The 19,094-nt window shown below is 36.3% G+C and overlaps 1 protein-coding gene across 1 annotated transcript in view; it reads right to left on the minus strand.

The window, feature by feature from the left end:
• The window catches only part of NAALADL2 (N-acetylated alpha-linked acidic dipeptidase like 2), a 979,797-nt gene that overhangs the window by 319,423 nt on the left and 641,280 nt on the right, over positions 1-19,094 (minus strand). The window contains exons 7-9 of the mRNA XM_003794285.3: positions 17,424-17,516; positions 14,241-14,446; positions 8,714-8,833 (exon numbers count right to left, since the gene is read on the minus strand). Coding sequence (XP_003794333.2) covers positions 8,714-8,833; positions 14,241-14,446; positions 17,424-17,516 — 419 coding nt within the window. The remainder of the gene's footprint in view (positions 1-8,713; positions 8,834-14,240; positions 14,447-17,423; positions 17,517-19,094) is intronic.

A 19,094-nucleotide genomic window follows, 5' to 3' on the forward strand; every position in this document is an offset into this window, starting at 1 on the left:
AATTCAAATGAATTCACTTGAATTTCAAAGTGAAAGTATTGAACACTTATTTAAGTTTCTGTAAAAATTCCAACTTTTCCATACAATAGACTTTGTTGACAGTAGCATTCCCCTGATCATTTTCACAAGAGGCCTGAAGGACTGTGATCCAAGAATAAAACAAGTTTGGAAAAGGCTGTGTGTTCTGGGTAGCTCTGGAGCTGTACCACGGAAAAGGCCCCGTGTTCTGTGTAGCTCTGATCTGCACCATCAGGGTAGCAGAGGGGCTGCTACCTCTCACAGCACACACTGGGAAATGCTGCTTTAAAACAAGTTCATGTGCATATTTATATGTTTAACCATTTACTTATCATTATTATTGACTTCTTTTTGTTTTACTGAAGTAAATTTGTTAAAGAACAAAACAAACCATTCAAATACAAAATTGCTAAAAGAAACCCATGTAAAATTGCTTGATCAAGAGAACATTTTAAAAGAGAAACAGCAAAAACTAAGGATGGATGATGTACCCGATTTATCAAAGACAAGCACATGTTGACAGACGCTCAAAATTACCCCGTATTTATACTTGAAAAGATCGTTCCGTATTTTGGCTTAAAACTACGTCTGCTTACATTTATTTCATTCTTCATAAAAATATTACGTAAAGTCACATGTTATAGGGCAAAGCATCACTATTGTGGTGTTATATAAATGATTAACTGATAATGGTAGTTTTTTAAGCAAAAGAATAAGACCTGATTAACGTACATGTGGAGAAAAAAGCAATAATCCAAACAATAACTTTTATTTTTAAAATGGAAAATTATACTGTATTGCATTAATGATATGGTGTAGATTAAAGAATTTTATCTAATCTGCCAACAATGGTTATTCATTAATACCTCTCTTGAGCAAATAGCCGTTCTTTCAAGTCCAGTAGAGGCCTGCATCCAATATAACAATCAAAACTGCACAGACAGAAAGTAATTCAGCTAAAGCCATTTAAAAATGTAATATTAATTATGATTGTGTGATTGAACTCAAGCTAAGTTTGTTAACATTTCAAGTTGTTTGTGTATCTCTTCAGCTACGTAGTCTGTATTTTAAATCAACTGCCTTCTAAATTTCAGAGTTTTAACCAAAATCTCTCTAAGACTTCCCTTGATATCTAGATTTAAATAAAAGAGATTTACATATTGTCAGTGTGTAGTGAACAGAAAACCTTGTAAAACAGTAATAAACTGGAGGAATTGCTTGGTTTTAACACAAAGCAAAGCCTTGTAAACCTCAGAGATAGATAAACCTGCCAATAGAATCACATTTTTAAATGTAAGACTTTATGGTAGTGGTAAATTAGTGTAAAGAAGGGTTTTAAATCAGTTTATTAGCCTTTATGGTCACTTGTGTTGACTCATAGAGGCAGTAGAAGAAAGGAAGATAAATGAAGGAGAATTCACTGCAAAATGGGAATTCATGCTGAACAAGACAATGAAGAGAATTTCTCTTGTTAAAAAAAATAAACAAAAATGCCCAATAAACAAAAAATCTATGTCATATATCATGAAAGACAAGTTAATAGAAAAATGTTTCAAAGTCAATTTTACTTTTACATCTTACAGCAAGCAGACATGAAATGTAGTGTTGTGGTGGTACCCTGCCTTGCAATTATCAGCAGAGAGACCCCCTCCCTCCAAAACCAGCTATATTAATTAAATAGAGTGTTGTGGTGGTACCCTGCCTTGCAATTATCAGCAGAGAGAGACCCTCTCCCTCCAAAACCAGCTATATTAATTCTGCCATACCATCAAACTTCCTGTACTCTGCTGCCCCTCATTTTGGTCAACAGTAATTATTAAAAAAAAAAAATAAGTTCCAAATAAGCAAAGAAAGAATAATGGGGGGGAAACGTCTAAATTGTATCAAAATGAAAAAATATAAAACAAAAATACAACCCTTTAATGGCTCTCTTGACGAGAATTCTAATGGCAAACGGCCAGTCAAGTGCAAACTCAGAACAACAGGTGGATGTTCATCTCACAGGGTTTTTCTCATTTCTTACACAGTAATTATTTGCAACTACCTGTACACGCAAAAACTTACTTTGAAAACCCAAAAGTTGGTAGAAGACTTTGGTTAAAAACGGACTAACAAACACATCCAGGGGTCCTGAAACTTTTTAAATAGGGGGTCAGTTCACTGTCCCTCAGACTGTTGGAGGGCTGGACTGCGGGCCCCAGGACGAGTCGGCTGTTAAGCAGGACAGGCAGCAGCGGCAAAAACACCCGGCAGGCCAGATAAATGTCCTCTGAGGGCCGTATGTGGCCTGTGGGCCATAGTTTGAGGACACCTGAAGATGTGATTGAGAACAACAGGCTGAGATTGAACGTTGAAGACAAAGGGGAAAGTGTGGTAACTAAGCTATCTCGGCTTAGGACTTTAATTCATTTGGCCTATACCTATTTCAAAAGCTCTGAAAAATAAATGCTTCAGGTATTTCCCAAGTAAAGTTATAGATTTCAATTAGAAAATAAATGAAATAAGTTCTATAAGGTTTTTGAGGATTAATGTACTTTTGAATTGACATTAGACTAAAATTCTGCCATAGTGTGTTTAAGTGTTCATTGTAGAGACAGATTCAAAAGTATTGGCAAAGATTTTTAAAAGTAATGACATCTATTCTAAAAGATTTTTCTTATTTATTATGTATTGATTTGCATTTAAAGAAATCCAAGAAACATAAGCACAGCTGTGAGCTACTTCACAGGATTCTAATTTTGGTGGCCAGGGCTATTCAAGTTTCTCTGAAAGTGGTCAAGTTTCAACACAGCTCACAAGGTTCTCCTGTTTGTGCAGAGAAAGTTGAATAGTGTCACTTCTCTAATGCCTCACCTCAGGAACCGCTCTTTCATTTTAAAAAACCTAGCCAGTGGTAATGCCTTGGAGAATATCTATTTGTTTTATCCACTAAAGAACAGTAGCTTGGGAAAATTGCACCTTGGCAGTTAAAGGAACGACTGTACAAATGCCTGGGCCATAGCTCTGTCAGACCCCTGACACCAGGGCCGGAGAAGCATAACAAGGTTGCACTCGATTGATCAAGAAAATGGAAAGAGACGTGTGATATAAAAAAACGGTGGTTCAAAAAAATAGGAGTTTGTTTACATGATCAAAGGATTAGGGTTTGAAATGATAGATGGCTACATTCCTTCATTCTGAGCCCATTCAAACTATTTGCCCCTGTCATACAGAGCTTATTTCTAAATTGAACCCATGGCATTGGCTCTGTCCTGGGAATTCCAGGACAACTCACGTCACACTCACTTCTGTATTTCAGCTGTTTATCCTTGTGTTAAGTTCATGGTAACATCATAAACTCCTGGGCAATGGGGACATCTCATCTGCATAAGGTGTGCCCTGCAACACTTGAAGCAATGCCCTGCCCTGCACACCTGCATTCTCTGTAAATATTTGTCACTTTAACGGGCTCCGCAACAGACAGGATTCTCACAATAGAGGGGTAACACTCAGTCCAGTTCTGGGCTCAGTGCTGTAATGAGTGTGGTATGTTACAAAAGTAAGACGTGAAATTAAAAAACAAAACAAAACAAATATTTTTATATTTTTTCCCAAAGACTTTAAGAAAACCGTCTACTTCCTGCACAATTTTACAATACTGATGTGACTATTCAGCTTGGATCCAGTTTGCAGTTTTTGGCAGGGGCGGCAAAGCATCACTGAAGTAGAATACGGCCAGATTGACCACTTTCCTATGGACAAGTGCTGCAGGTTTCCCAAAATAACCTCTTAGAAATTTTATTGCTATTTACTTAAGACTTACAGAGCACTGACCAATATATGAATGGTCAAATTCTGTTATTCTAAAGGCAAAATCAATACCTTTTGAGATCTAGAAGAGATGATTTCAAAATCTGAGGGTGAAACAGCCATATATAGAGAGAGGTACGTATGTGACTCTGTTTCATTGGAATGTTTAAAACTATTATTTGGGGAGAGGGGATGGGGGGAATTGGGTGGTCATTGTTTAAAAACTCTTACGAATTAATAAGAAAAAAGCAACTCTTTTTTTAAAGTACTCAAAAGGCTTAAACAAGCACTTCACAAAAGAAGGTATCCAAACAAATGGCCAAGGATATATGAGCATGTGAGAAGGCATCCAGCATTGTTCTTCATCAGGAAAATTCAAATCAGAACTCCAGAAGGTGTCAACATACCCTCAAGAGGGATCCAGAGATAATACCGAATGTTGGCGATGACAGGGAGGACCTAAGTGTTAATTCATTGTTGGTGGGAGTGTCATTAGCACGGCCATTTTGGAACACTCTGGCCCTGTGACCTAGCAATTCTACTTATAGATAAGCACCCAAGATAAAGGACATAACCATTCCACCAACACATAAGAATAATCATAACAACTACATTGACTATAGCTGAAACTTGTAAAGAACCGTTCAAATCCAAGGGACCACTAACCATAGAGTAAAAATTAGGAAACTGAAACCTGAATCCTTTACCATTAAGGATTTTATTTAATTCATAAGATTTTATTTAAATTAACTAAATTGCCAATTTTTTGAATATTTCAGTGGATTTTTCAAAAATTTTTTTTATATCATTGACATGTATACTTCTTTGATTTGTATAATGTGCACATCAGTGTTGCCATTATAGGAAAGTAAATAAAAATGTTATTTCACTGTTATTTTGCAGAGTAAATGTTTTCACAAAGAAGAGGGGGAACTTGTGATTTGAAAATATATATTCAAATCACATTTCATAAATGCTTAGGAATTCAAAAATGTTAATATTTGTAGTTTAGTTTTCCAACTGAGCTTTTAAATTCTGAAACTGGTAAGCTAATTTTAAGTAAGAAAATTATTTTTATGTTTGTAAAAATATTGATAGCACAAGTGGAACAGAAATGAGTATTGGGAATATTACAGAAGTACCACAAAAATCAATTGTGCAAAAGCCAGACTTCCTTCCTTTTATTTACTAGTCATTGTTACTTTCAGAAAACAAATTAATTTATTAATTATCAGCAGTATAACTTAGGAAAATATTTTTCAAGTTATAATAAAAATTATAAACAAACCCAATGAAAAGAACATAATACAAAGAACTTTCTATTTTTCTATTAGCCAACTCCAGTAACCATCAACTTTTCCTCATTCTTCAGACAGTTGTTAACTTTTTTCTCATCTATTTTTTATTTGTACTTATTCATGGGGTACAAGTTCAATTTTGTTACAATGATATAGCATGTTGTGGTAAAGTCAAGGCCTTTGGTACATATGTCACTAAAGCCACACATATTTCAGACAATTTTTTTAAGGTCGATGTTTTACTAACCCCACGATAAACCTAAAATCATTGTTAAATTCAGAGTCATTAAACATTTCCGAATCTTTGAAAGATTCCAGCCTCTCCACTCAGGGTAACTATCCTCAGGGAAATGACTTTTCTCCCCTCTATCTTAATTATTTAAATTTTCTTCATTTCAAAATTAAAGTCAGAACACCAACCTGAAGGGAGAGCTCCAAATGTGTTGCTCTCTGCCCCAGTGAGATGGTCAAGAACTCCTGACACAGGTACCAACACAGGTAAGTCTGAAACTTCATTGCGCTACCTACACAGTGCCATGTATGAAGGACTACACACCGTAGGATTCCATTATTTGGGATTCTCTGAAAGGCACAATCCCATTGGCTGAAAACGAGATCAGTAGCTGCCAGGAACTGGGCATGAATGGAGGAGACTGAATGAAGAGGAAAATGGTAGGACTATATTGGGTGATGGCAATGCCACATATCTTGATTGTGATGGTGTTCACAACTGTGTACAATTGTCAAAATGTATCAAGCTCTACATTTAAGAATGAAGAATTTTACTACATGTAAATTATACTCAGTGTATCCCATGAATCTGACTTAATAATAAGAATACCATAGTGAAATCTAATTTGGTAGACCAAGTACAGTGGGACTAGTCTCTTCCTTTATTGGAATAAAATACTATTAATGAAGTTAAAATTAGCATTTGATTGAGGGAAACCACTTCACATATTTGTTTTATATCAAGCCATTAAGAAATCTTATGTGTTCTGATTTTTAAAGAAAATGAAGTATTATATGCCAATTCTTTAAATATTTCATCTTATATTATTATTTATTGTTACTTTGAATATTTAAATCTACCATGTGAACTTGTCCAGATCTTTTGGAATCTGTGTATTGCTATACAAAGTATCAGATATTCCATAACGCTCTGTGGAATCCAAAATATTAACATGTTTTCTTTGTAGAAAATATTGTTATACATAAAAAAATCATTTTGAATTTTTAAAATTTGTTTTGTACTGGGTTATACAGGACATGTGATGTGTCACAAAAACTGAAATAAATTGATGAAATATCTTTGTCCTTGATAACTGACATGTGGTAAAATATTTTTGTCACTGTAGGTGAAGTTGTCTATGTTCTGATGTTATATTTAAGTTCTTTTCATTTGAAAAAAATGTCCTAAATCTTTCTTTTAAATGCCACTCAGGTTAAATTATTTTAATTAAATCATATAAATTACTGTGAGGGTTTTGTTTACTTAAGTTTTCTTTTTCTTTTATTTTTGTTTTTTGTTTTGAGACAGAGTCTTGCTCTGTCACCCTAGGTAGAGTGCCATGACAAGATCATAGCTCACTACAAACTCAAATACCTGGGCTCAATAATTCTCCTGCCTCAGCCTCCCAAGTAGCTGAGACTTAAGGTGTGCACCACCTCACCCAGCTAATTTTTTCTATTTCAGATAGAGACTGGATCCTTTGTTCAGACTGGTCTTGAACTCCTGACCTTAAATGATCTTCCTGTGTTGGCCTCCCAGAGTGCTAGGATAGGACTGCAGGCATGAGCCACCATGTGTGGCCTCCTTTAGTTTTCTTAACTTTTATATATTTAAGAGCGTTTATGTATTTTAAAGAAAAAATATGTGATGCTGGATTTTTATATGAAAATATATAATAATTTATTACATATATTTATTCCAGAAGTATTAATTTTTATGTAAGTACTCTTCTTTTTAAAACACGTATTTGATTCTTTGTTTGAATTTGTCATATTCCTATCTTTCAAATTATTCTAAGGAACACATGGACAGACACACAAAATGTCAACTGAAAGAAAGTTTCTTTCTCTACTGATTTCAGTTTTATATTTAACATTATTTTTAAACATTGTCAATAATAGAAAAAGAAGTTTCCTCTCATATATAAAAGGTACATGATTCCATGTTACTGTTCATCATTTAAAAAATATGTTCTATTCTCATATAATTAGGTTTAGATATTAAAATATGTTATGTGCAAAGATATTCTCAGAATTGACATTATACAGATACCCTTTAAAAGTTTGCTGTTTCTGTCAACCCATGAATTACAAGGATTACATGTCTTCTTATTCTTTCAAAATCGAAAAATAGTAACACATAAGAAAGAAAAGACACATTTTAAAACCAACCCTCCTCAATTTCTGGGCATTTGAGTTCAGACTTCCTTCTTCCTTATCATCCACTTACTGGGAGATCCCCAAGGGGAACATCTGTAGCTGATTTGCTCTTAGGATTGTTTTGTAGGCAGGTAAAAGAGTTGGTGAAACCAAAGTGGGACACAGAGGGGAGACGGTAACTTGCAGGCCTGCATTTAATTTAGGGCACTGGCTGATCTTACACGCACAGGTTTACTCATCTCATCTTTCATAATGTCTTCTTTATTGTACTACATATGGAAATGTCAGTGAAAACTATTAAACCAGAAAATACGTTATGAAAGTCATAAAATGTAAGTTTGCATTACATTTCAATCAAGAATTATAGCTAATCCAAAGCACTGTTCATTATCTCTCCCTCATTGGAAACACTCACTGGAAACCCTGTGGGCATCTGAAAGGTCGTTTCCAACGTCCACAGACAATGGGGCTGGGACAAGACGCCCCCTAGTGGTGGTAGGATTGTTTTCACTCTACGGTGAAAGTCGTAAAAAGGACACAGAACTTAGAGCGCGAACTCTAATAGGAAACCCGAAAAACGTTTTGCTCAATTCTTTGAAATAGGCAAGAGGTTACTGAATTTAAACAAATAACCCTCGTGAAACATCACAGACTATGTGATTTTTTTTTCAAGTTAGTCGGAAAGCACATGCTTTTAATTTCCATCCACGTTTTTTCAACCAATATTTTCTAAATGTTTTAAATTTAGTTATCACTATTTTCTTGTTCTCAAAGAGCTGATAATGTAGTTGAAAAGATGGGACAAATTAGTCAAAACATGAATGGGGGTAAGAAATGAAAAATTAACCATGTTCACCACAAAATATCAAGAGCATGGAATTGGGAATTTGAGAGCTCAAATCAACTTTTAAGAAATAAATTTAGTGGGGCACAGCGGCTCACACCTGTAATCCCAGCACCTTGGGAGGCTGAGGAGGGTGGATCCCTGAGTGAGAAGGAGACACTCATCTCTACTAAAGGAAAAAAAATGCATTTTTACATACCCATGTGAAGAATTCCCCAACACAAAAAACTAGTTTAAGAATCAGCATTAGATTATTCCTTAAAATACTTATATACCTTATTTTAAAAATCAATTTTTAAAAAAATCAACATGCCGAAATAGAGAAAAAATGAAGTTTTGCATAAGCATTTTAAACAAAAGTGGCTCATCTTACCTCTACTAGCAGTTGCTGGAGAGAGGGTGAGGCCACAGGGTGCAGACTCGAGTTACCCCTTACAGGACTGTGGAGGCCTATGTAGGCCACAGCATTTTTCTGCAGAACCTTCTTGAAATCCTGAAATCCAGAAAAGGAACTATCTTTAACATAAATAATAATAACGGATTCTTTTTTATTAGTTAAATATTGAATAAGAAACATTTCATACTTAAAATCACTACTTTGTATACATACTTTTTAAGAAGGAATCCTGTATTATTTAAGAAAGTACACAATGGTTATGAAAGGATTTTAAATAAGAGTGATGAGAAATTAGATATAATATGAAGTTTTAAAGCATATTCCTGACAAAATTTTAACAGAAAATGTTCTTAAAAAGTTAATATAGGATGAGAATCAACTACATGGTACAGGATGGAGTATTTGCTCCAGTGATTGCATTTAATTGTATAGTCACTGAATTAGAGAAAAGACAGATAAACTACTTCAGTGATTACTAAAACTATCCCTTTTCTTTGAAGCAATGAACTACCTTTTGCACAAAGTAAACCTATATTCTGAGCTAAATGGGGCATAATATAATTGTGGCTTTGCAAATATTACTCAAAATAAAACCTGATGCATTTCATACATGTAAGTAGCACAAAATGATTCTGTAGAATACTTTTTCTCTACCCTGAAAAACTGAAGCTCACTGGTGCTTTAGTAAGGTACCAAGAAGAAGTCCTTCTTCTGCGTTCCTGCAGCCCTTGCACAAATGGTTAATGAGGAACTACCCTGGTGGCATTTCTACAGAAATGTCCTAAAAATTATATCACATCATGTCTTGAGAATGTATCTTTCTTCTTCTACCACTATAAAATAAAAGACGGCTAAGACTTGGACACCTAGGAAGTCAGTAATGTTATTTATTTTTACTATAAATCGTCAATTTACAATTATAAAACCTTGTGGGGTACGATGACATGTTATAGTTTATGAATACAATGTAATGAAATCGAACTTGTTAACATATCTATTGCCACAAGTAATCAAGATTTTTTTGTGGTGAAATCATTTGAAATTTACTTTTAGCAATTTTTACATATTCAGCATTTTGTTATCAACTCTATTCACCAAGATGTGCAATAGAACTAAACACAAACACACACACACACACACACGAACACATGCTCCTGTCTAATGGAGATTTTGTACCCTTTGACTGTCATGTCATCACCCCATAGTCTCCACTCTGCAGCCTCTGGGACCACCATCCCACACTCTGCAGAGATGGACACATAGAGAAAATGCAGTACGTATGCAGAAGGCAACTCAGCCTTAAAAACAGGGACATTTGTCATTTGTGGTGGCATGGGTGGAACTGGAGAACGTTATGCTGAGTAAAGTAGTCCTGTCACAGAAAGGCAAATACTGCCTGTTCTCACTGCTGTCCTTATTTTACGTTGAATTTAGGGGGACCTCTGTTAAAGAGGTGGAAAGATAACCATTTAAAATTAATAAAAATTTTAAATTAGCATAAATGATCAATTTTAAACTTGAATAATTTCTCCATAGTATTGCTTAAAAATGTTATTTAAATTTTATGAAAAAAGCTTCTATTTGGGGCAGTGCCTGTGTCTCAAAGGAGGAGGGTGCTAGCCCCATATACCAGAGGTGGTGGGTTCAAACCCAGCCACAGCCAAAAACGACAAAAAAAAAAAAAAGCTTCTATTTGCACAATACCACAAAGAAAATGTATATATATTAGTCCATGTAATTTTCAGGGGACCCTGACAAGTGAGGCACTAATGCACGTATTTGAGATCAAGTCTCAGAGAAATTAATCTTGCCAAAGACTACATATTTTCTGGCAGAAAGGATTTGACCTCTGGCTTTTTTGACTCTAAAATCTGCAGTATTTCCACAACAGCATGTGGCGAATGATGATACTTGGCAGAAGAAATGGTATTTTTTAAAGTAAAGAACTTATTTAATAAAATGTAACAATTGTCTTTAAGGATCAAGATAACTATTGAACCAATTCTGTAATAATTCTTTCATTATAAATCTAATTTTTAAGTATGTTGACCAACATCACCTAATCCTCTTAACTGTAACTGTGGGTTTCTAGAGGTTTCTATGTAAGCAAATTTAAATAGGGCAACATGACATGTCAGCAAAGGCTTTCCTTGTTCACTGTCAGGAGGGAATCTATTTAGACCACAAATTGGTTTCAGTCTAAAGGAACACATTTCATTCTTAGAAGCAGTCGGCTTGACGAGAGTAGAAAGTAGAGGGCAACTAACAGTTTTCTAACTTTCTCTTCAACCAGATGGTTCCAAAATGTTTCAAGAACTACATTGAAATTATTTTCTGAGGTACAGTAAATTACAAAATTATATTCGATAAACCAATAATCAAGTACATATTACACATCATTTTCATTTTTCTTCTGTCTTTTGCCAATCCAGTTACATGAAAAGCTTGAAAGTGATTGAATGTATAATCAATTTGTATGCATCTGTATATAAATATTTAAAGATATAAATACCTAATTTTCTGGAATAGGAATAATTTTTTTTTTTTTGCAGTTTTTGGCTGGGCCCAGGTTTGAACCCACCACCTCCAGTATATGGGGCTGGCGCCCCACTCCCTGAGCCACAGGTGCTACCTAGGAATAACTTTTTTTAACAAACTTTTTTTCTTGGGAGCCTTCATGTTGCAGTAATTATATTTTTGGTGTCTGCTGATTGAGAAAATATTAAAATCACCAAAAAGTACAATTAATTCACTAAAGCTTAAAAACAAGTTTGTATTTTAACCACAAAAATGTCTACATAATTAGAAAATAAAATAGCTCACATACGTGCAAAGCCACATTAATTAACTTACAGGCTTTTTTTTTTGAGACAGGGACTCATTAAGCCACCCTCGGGTAGAGAGCTATGGCGTCACAGCTCACAGCAAACTCAAACTCCTGGGCTTAAGGGATTCTCTTTCCTCAGCCTCCCCAGTGGCTGGGATTACAGGTGCCCGCAACACCCAGCTATTTTTTGGTTGTAATTGTCATTGTTTAGCTGGCCCAGGCCAGGCTCACACCGCTAGCCTTGGTGTATGTGGCTGGCACCCTACTCACTGAGCTACCGGCGCCAAGCCTAACTTACAGGCTTTGACGCTCCATGCTTAGATAAGTTCAAGGCCTTGATGCAATAAAATTTCTTATGCATTGAGATTTCAGATATTTAAGTTAGGAACAACTAAAGTTTGACAAGGGTACTTTAGAATATAGTTCAGAAACGTACACATTAATTAAGGATTAGCATAAATGGTGAAAGTTATGATATAGGTATCCAGAAGACTGTGATATTTGTTTATGATATATGTTTGGAATTTGAAAAGAATCTTTAAGACATATCTTAATATGCATTTTATTTTATTTTATTTTTTGACACAGAATGTCACTATGTTGCCCTTGGTAAAGTGCTGTGGCGTCACAGTAACCTCCAACTCTTGGGCTTAAGGGATTTTCTTGCCTCAGCCTCCCAAGTAGCTGGAACTATAGATGCCCGCCACAATGCCTGGCTATTTTTTTGTTGCAGTTGTTTAGGTGGCCTGGGCTGGGTTTGAACCCGCCACCCTCCACATATGTGGCTGATGCCATAACCACTGTGCTATGGGCACCAAGCCATAATATGGGTTTATTTCATTACAAGAAACATTGTTTCATGTTTCTGAATTAGTAATAGCAAGTCCAGGCATATCCCCTAAAGAATGTTTGAACTTGCTAACCAATCTTTAAGCAGTTTGGATAGGGAAGGATTAGTTCAACAATAATATTTCCACCTTACTTACAAATCTGTCAATTTAAAAAGGTTCCTTAAGCAACAGAATTTTTTCACTGGATGTAGTTCCTTTGAATATGGATCAAATATTCCCACCACTAATTTGCATGTGGAAAATCTTTCCAATGTGCAATGTGTGAATCTCAGTGAATTTTACACTGAAAAATCTTCTCATCTTTAAGACTTTTCTTTCCTTCAAATTAAAGAGACACTTACTATTTTCTTTTCTGTATCTTTTTGATATTTTCACTGATATTCAATAGACATCTTTTTCCAAGTGCTTAAATAAAAAATGTAATAAAAGAATTTTCCATTAGATAGAATGTCTTTCTTCAAAGGTAAAGTAGTAAAAAAAAGAAAGAAAGAAGGAAAAAACACTAGAATATTAACTAATTTTACTTTCCTAGTAAAACTGTGTAGGTTTTTTTGTCTGCATGTTGATGTTCCACCCCTGTTTTTCATCTGAATATTTTACATTTAATTATGTTGGGTGCACACAGGTGTTTGAAACAGGCATATCAAAGGAACTGGGGTATCCATCATCTCTTCTTTAAAAAAAAGGAAATAGATTATCTAAAAGTTTTACAATGTTTCATTGTTCACAGAGCACCAATCCAATTATCAGTTCTTACATCCTATTAAAAACACAGTGCATTTGTGAGAAAGAAACCTGTCAGAAGCATTTGGGCTTCTTTTTGTTTTCTGAGACAGAGTCTCACTCTGTTACCCTGGGTGAAGTGCTGTGGCATCATAGCTTGCAGCAAACCCAAACTTTTGGGCTCAAGTGATCCTTTTGCCTCAGTCTCCTTAGTAGTATGACTACAGGTTTCTGCCACAATACTTGGCTAGGTTTTTTCTATTTTTAATACAGACAGGGTCTCACTCTTGCTCAGGCAGGTCTCCAGCTCAGGTGATACACACACCCTGACCCCCCAGGGTGCTGGGATTGCAGGTGTGGTCCATGGGAAGCATTTGAAAGGTCAATGTTGAGCTTGGATTCTAGCTGTGCCTCACCACAAGCTAGATTCCGTTTGGCCACAGTGTCCCTAAGGTAGTCAGTCTGAGAGGTCAGTGGGCAGGACAGGAGACAGGAGAGTCAGAGAGGTGGAGGGAGGCAAGAAGGAAAGGAATTTCTTTCTTTCTTTCTTTCTTTTTTTTTTTTTTGCAGTTTTTGGCTGGGGCTGGGTTTGAACCCACCACCTCTGGCCCCACTCCTTTAAGCCACAGACACTGCCCAGAAAGTAATTTCTATTTTAAATCCATTCTCCATATTATGTAGATAAAACATAATGCTAAGGTAATAAACATTTAATGGAGGATACTGTTTGCTGATTCCAGATAATTCTTAGAATTTTTAATAAAGGTAATTGTACGTGTCACTTGGTCCCTTCTTACCTAGTACCTGACAATCTGTCTTCTAGGAGAGGATTATAATAACCAGGTGAACTCCATGGTGGGCAAACTGGATCAGGGTTTGCGGGTGTGTAGACCAGGGATGACGGGCTTAGATCACACTCGGCTCACTACGACCTAACTCCAATTCCTTCCCCTTCACTCTTACAGGACATCTCACCAAGTTAGCAGATGGGATTCCTTGGTCGAGAGGCCCATTACTGTCCTCAGCTCCAACAATTTTACCTTCTCCACGTTAGTGAAACAAGAAAAGAAGAGCATTGTAATTGATGTACATTATATTTTACCTCTCCCCATTCATATGAGCCAATATTGCCAAAAGCCGTTCCTCCCCACGAGCAGAAAACAATAGTGCGGTCTGGTCTCCACCCTCTCTCAACTCTGAAGGTCAAGGCCCGGATGAAAGCCAGCATCACCGCAGTGGAGCTGGCCCAGGCTGGTGCGTTAAAACTGTGTGCAGTGTGATGGTGGCTGCCAACTATGACGTACCGGTCTGGAAACGGGAAGGAACAAGGACCATTAGAACAAAACATAAACCTTCACAATAAATTTAATGACATTTACATAATGCTATTGCACAACAGAGCAACAATTAAGCAAAATTGTTCTAATAATTAAGACCACTTTAACATTTTTCACCCACTGTCTTGATTCACACATCTGTGTATATCAAAGTGGAAGCAGCTGCTGAAATTAATTATGAATCCAAAGCTTAGATCCATGTTACTGTCCTTTACAACATGAATATTAATTAATGAAGTATACAAAATGCCACAGTGAAACTCTTATCTAGCGTTTTCCCCGCATGGCATTGGGAAGGCCCCGTGAACACAGAGCATATGCTCAGGAATGTTAATGGACTGTTAGCGCGTGTGGGAAAGCAATTACTCAATAGCTGCAAATACTAAAAAATAGAATAGTCATGTATGGATTTTGCAACAAATTGTTTAGGAAAATAGTTATAGCTTCCAACTCATAGTTTTAGTCCCTCTCGTTTCTTTAAAGAAAAGAAATAAAATTTACCAATGTCAAAATTCATTTGTCTCGGTGCCTGTAGCACAGTGGTTATGGTGCCAGCCACATACACCAAGGGTGGCAGGTTCAAACCCAGCCCAGGCCAGCTAAACAACAACGACAACTACAACAAAAAATAACTGGGCGTTGTGACGGGTGCCTGTAGTACCAGCTACATGGGAGGCTGAGGCAAGAGAATAGCTTAAGCCCAAGACTTTGAGGTTGCTGTGAGCTGTGACACCAAAGCACTCTACTGAGGGTGACACAGTGAGACTCCATCTCAAAAAAAAAAAAAAAATTCATTCAACTACTGTGAAAGTTGCCTTTTCACAGATTGTCTTTTATATCAACATCCAGTATTTGTTAGATACACTATTAGAAAGTCTCCATGACTCATGGATGTGGCCTGTTCAATGTACATTATTAACTTGTCAGTAAAAAGGCAGGTTGAAAATGAACCTCCAGTTTCCTCTGACTTTGTTGTCATTGAATGCTATTGGTAAATAATAATAGAGCTGAATTTATTTGACCACATATCACTAGCATCATACATATGTCTGGGTAAAGGACTGAACCCACAACTCAGACTTTGCCTTACAAATGCAAACAATATAACCTAATTCTGTGTATACTTATCTTAATCTGAAAAGTTTTAGAAATATTGCATTCTGAGCTGTCCTGTGACTGGATGGTGAAGTGTGCAAATTCTGGAGCCCACCCGCTTGGGTTTGACTCTAGACTTTGCAGCTCACCAGACTTGTGGCCTTGGAAAGCTTATTTAACCCATGACTCAGCTTCTCCAGCTGTAACCGGGGAAATACAAACAGCACATTCACCCCTCACTCGTTTTGCGTTTATGTGAGTTACTGTTTGTTAGGCGACTTGAACAGAGCCTGACACAAAGCAGGTTTTCTCATGTTTGGAATAAATAAACCCCACCTTGCCTTCTTCATATCAGGAAATTAATACCTTACAGGTATTGTCATGGTGTGAAGAAATTTTAGTTTTCCACACTGACTCTAGAACCAGGAATGGATTTGATCTGCCAACATTTTATCAAGATTTAATTGGTGATATTCATAATGGGTTTCAAATGTTGAAAGCCTGTGTTACTCCTGAGAAATACCTGAAAGTTCTGTGTGGCATTATCCTCATTCTAAATAAATCACATCTTAAAAACTTAATACAATGGATGATTGTTTCTAATTTTCAAAGTCCTTAAATAAGAAAACAACATGAAAAACAAAAATTTTGTGTAGAATTCAAATTAGTAAAATTTGAGAAGATTTTCATAATCTATACACTAAGAATACTAATGATAAAATTGAGTATTTTTTAAATGCCAGGTTTTTGGGGTAGACTGAAGTTTTTTTATCCTAGTATAATTTGTGCAACTGGGTTTTCTAATAATAACTTACAAGTGTAGCAATTATAGATCCTTGTGATGAAAATTTGTTAAAATGCAATAGTAACAATTTCCAATTTTTTCATATATTTTATTTAAAGACACTATCATAAAATGTTACTCAACATTGCTACTGTAAGGAAATCAGAAAAAACAGAAGTATCTTTCATAAATATTGTGAGAGCTGGCCAGCGAGAGATGGGGGGACTATACAATTTTGATCTCAGAATTCTGAGTTAGCAATTAGGCCAATTTTACTAAAGTGACAGAGAAGCATAATTCTCCAAAGAAAATTTGAATAAATGTCCCCAACAAATCAACAGAAATAGCACAAGTGTAAAGAAAAATTGTTTCCCCCTACTCTGCATAGGACAGTCACATCAGACAGTGGCACGGTTCAGTGTTACAGTGTTATCACTAGTAATAACCCTGACACTGATACCTAATTACACTAGTTATTAGTAATACAGCTCATCAGTTGTTCCCACATTCTTTAGCCTACATGATACCATCTGAAGGCCAACCTGTAACAAGTTGTAAAATTATTAAACATCTAACCAGGTGATCACCTTCAAAACCTAAAGTGGTTCAAACACTTGGCAGAAGTGACCGAGGACCACAGGTCGGGAGTAGGACAGAGATTGACAGTGAAAAATTATATTTAGAGATAAAAAAAAATTACTTTTTAGAAACAAATCATTAAAAACAATCTTCTCTCTAAAAAATGTCTTAATAAAAACCACCATTTCAACGATAGTGTAGTGATTAAAAGAGAAAAGAGAATGGGCTTTTGAAGCACACGCCAGTTTGACAAATCTAAAATCTGTTTCAATTTCCTAAAACACACACTCTCTACTAAGATTTCCTTTTGAAGAAATATGGTTGGAAAGAGAATAAAGGCCTAAATCTTAGTTTTATATTTCCCCACTCTGTGTGTGGGACACATTTCCAATTGCATCTAAAGTAGGATATTTAACTCTGATATTATATTATTACACAGCATTTTTTTGTAAAGTTTTGCATAACGTTATAAATATTTAACCCTACTCACCTGGGGATGCAAAGCCCCTTAAATATCCAACAACATTAGTGACTGGTTTGAATTTTGTGACAGTTTGAACTTGCAAGCTGACAACTCTTTTTTCTGAAAAATAAAAATTTAGAGATGTTTACTTCATATTCTGTTGTATTTCTTAAAACATTAAAATTTATTTATCCAATATCATTGACAAAAAGAAAAAAGAGATCCACACAGTTGAATCTTTCCAGATAACCAGCGTCATACTTGTGGGGCAAATATCTATTCAACACTTTGTGCAAACTCCATTTCAGGTGCTTGTTGTGCAATGATGACTCGGATACAATTGCCAGCTGCGCAGAACCACCGAGTCATAAACCGGCAGTTCCAAACCTCGCCTTCAAGGCTGCACTGGGAGTTCAGCTGAGAGCACAGTCTCCTGAGAGACCTCCAGGAGATATAAGCAACTCGTATCATTAAAAAGGGGAAATAATAGATAAAAATAATTTGAAATAATAGAGAATACTTTCCTATCTTCCGAAACAGAACACATGGGAGACAATAATCTTTCCTGTGAGTCAGTATCATACTTACACTTTAAAAACTAAATCAGCCAGATTCAGTGGCTTACACCTATCATCTTACTGCTTACGGAAGCTGAGGCAGGAGTATAACTTCAGTCCAGGAGTTTGAGACCAGCCTAGACAAATCTGAGATCTCATGTAGACAAAAAAATAACAAAAAATAAAATAAAATTAGCTGAGCACAACGGCACGTGCCTGTGGTCCCAGCTACTCGGGAGGCCAAGTCAGGATAGCTCAAGGCACTTGAGCTTAGGAGTTTGAGGTTGCTGGGAGCTATGATGACATCACTGCACTCTAACCTAGACACCAGAGGGTGACCCAGTCTCAGAAAATAAAGAAACGATACTAACTGTGAATAAAGCATTTCACAAATTAAAAGGATAAAGATTCTTTGAGCTAAATATATTTTCGTATGTTGGAGTCCTTATTTCCACTTCTGGGGTCTCCCACTTCTATTCTAAATCCCCAGTAATTGCTCTGCCTCTTAGCATTCTCCTATTTATGTGTGAGCGTCAAAATAATTTGCAAATAAGGAAAAGCTGGCAATCAGGAGAGACTCCAGTCACATCACTGACGTGGTCTCTGAAGGCCTTAGGTGGTGACGTGTGTTAATCTGTACTGGATGGGTGCTAGGCAGTATCTGCGCCTTTGTGGGGTGTCCCAGGATCCATCAGGTTTTCTGTATAGCAGAGATTTAAAGAACAGCCAGCTGGCAGTGTCAGGGCAGAGGGTGTCAGCGTCAAACCAGCCGCACTGTCCCGACAGGCCCTCAGATGTCACTTCTTACTGCTAGATGAAATTATAATGATAAATACATTGCTTCTTTCCGTCAGTGTGTCTTTTCTAAAAATTAAATTTAAATGGAAAATCAGTAGGCTGAATCTGTTAAAACTATAACTAGAGCAAACGTAGGGGCCTTGATAGAACGTCTGAGAGCTTCAGCTGTGAGGCGAGGGAGTCTGCTGAGAGCCAGGAATTGGGCTTTCACTCAGGTGCGCTGCATTTTGTTAGTCTGTTCTTCAACCAATACCCTGTTTATGAGGCAGTATGAGACGTGCAGAAAAACTGGCATGAAGTGGAGAGTTCCCAAATACTGGCTCTCCCCAGCCTTCTAGTCTCC

This window comes from Otolemur garnettii, unplaced genomic scaffold, assembly GCF_000181295.1.
Source record: "Otolemur garnettii isolate 467f Iridium unplaced genomic scaffold, OtoGar3 scaffold00078, whole genome shotgun sequence".
In the NCBI taxonomy this organism is placed as follows: Eukaryota; Metazoa; Chordata; class Mammalia; order Primates; family Galagidae; genus Otolemur; species Otolemur garnettii.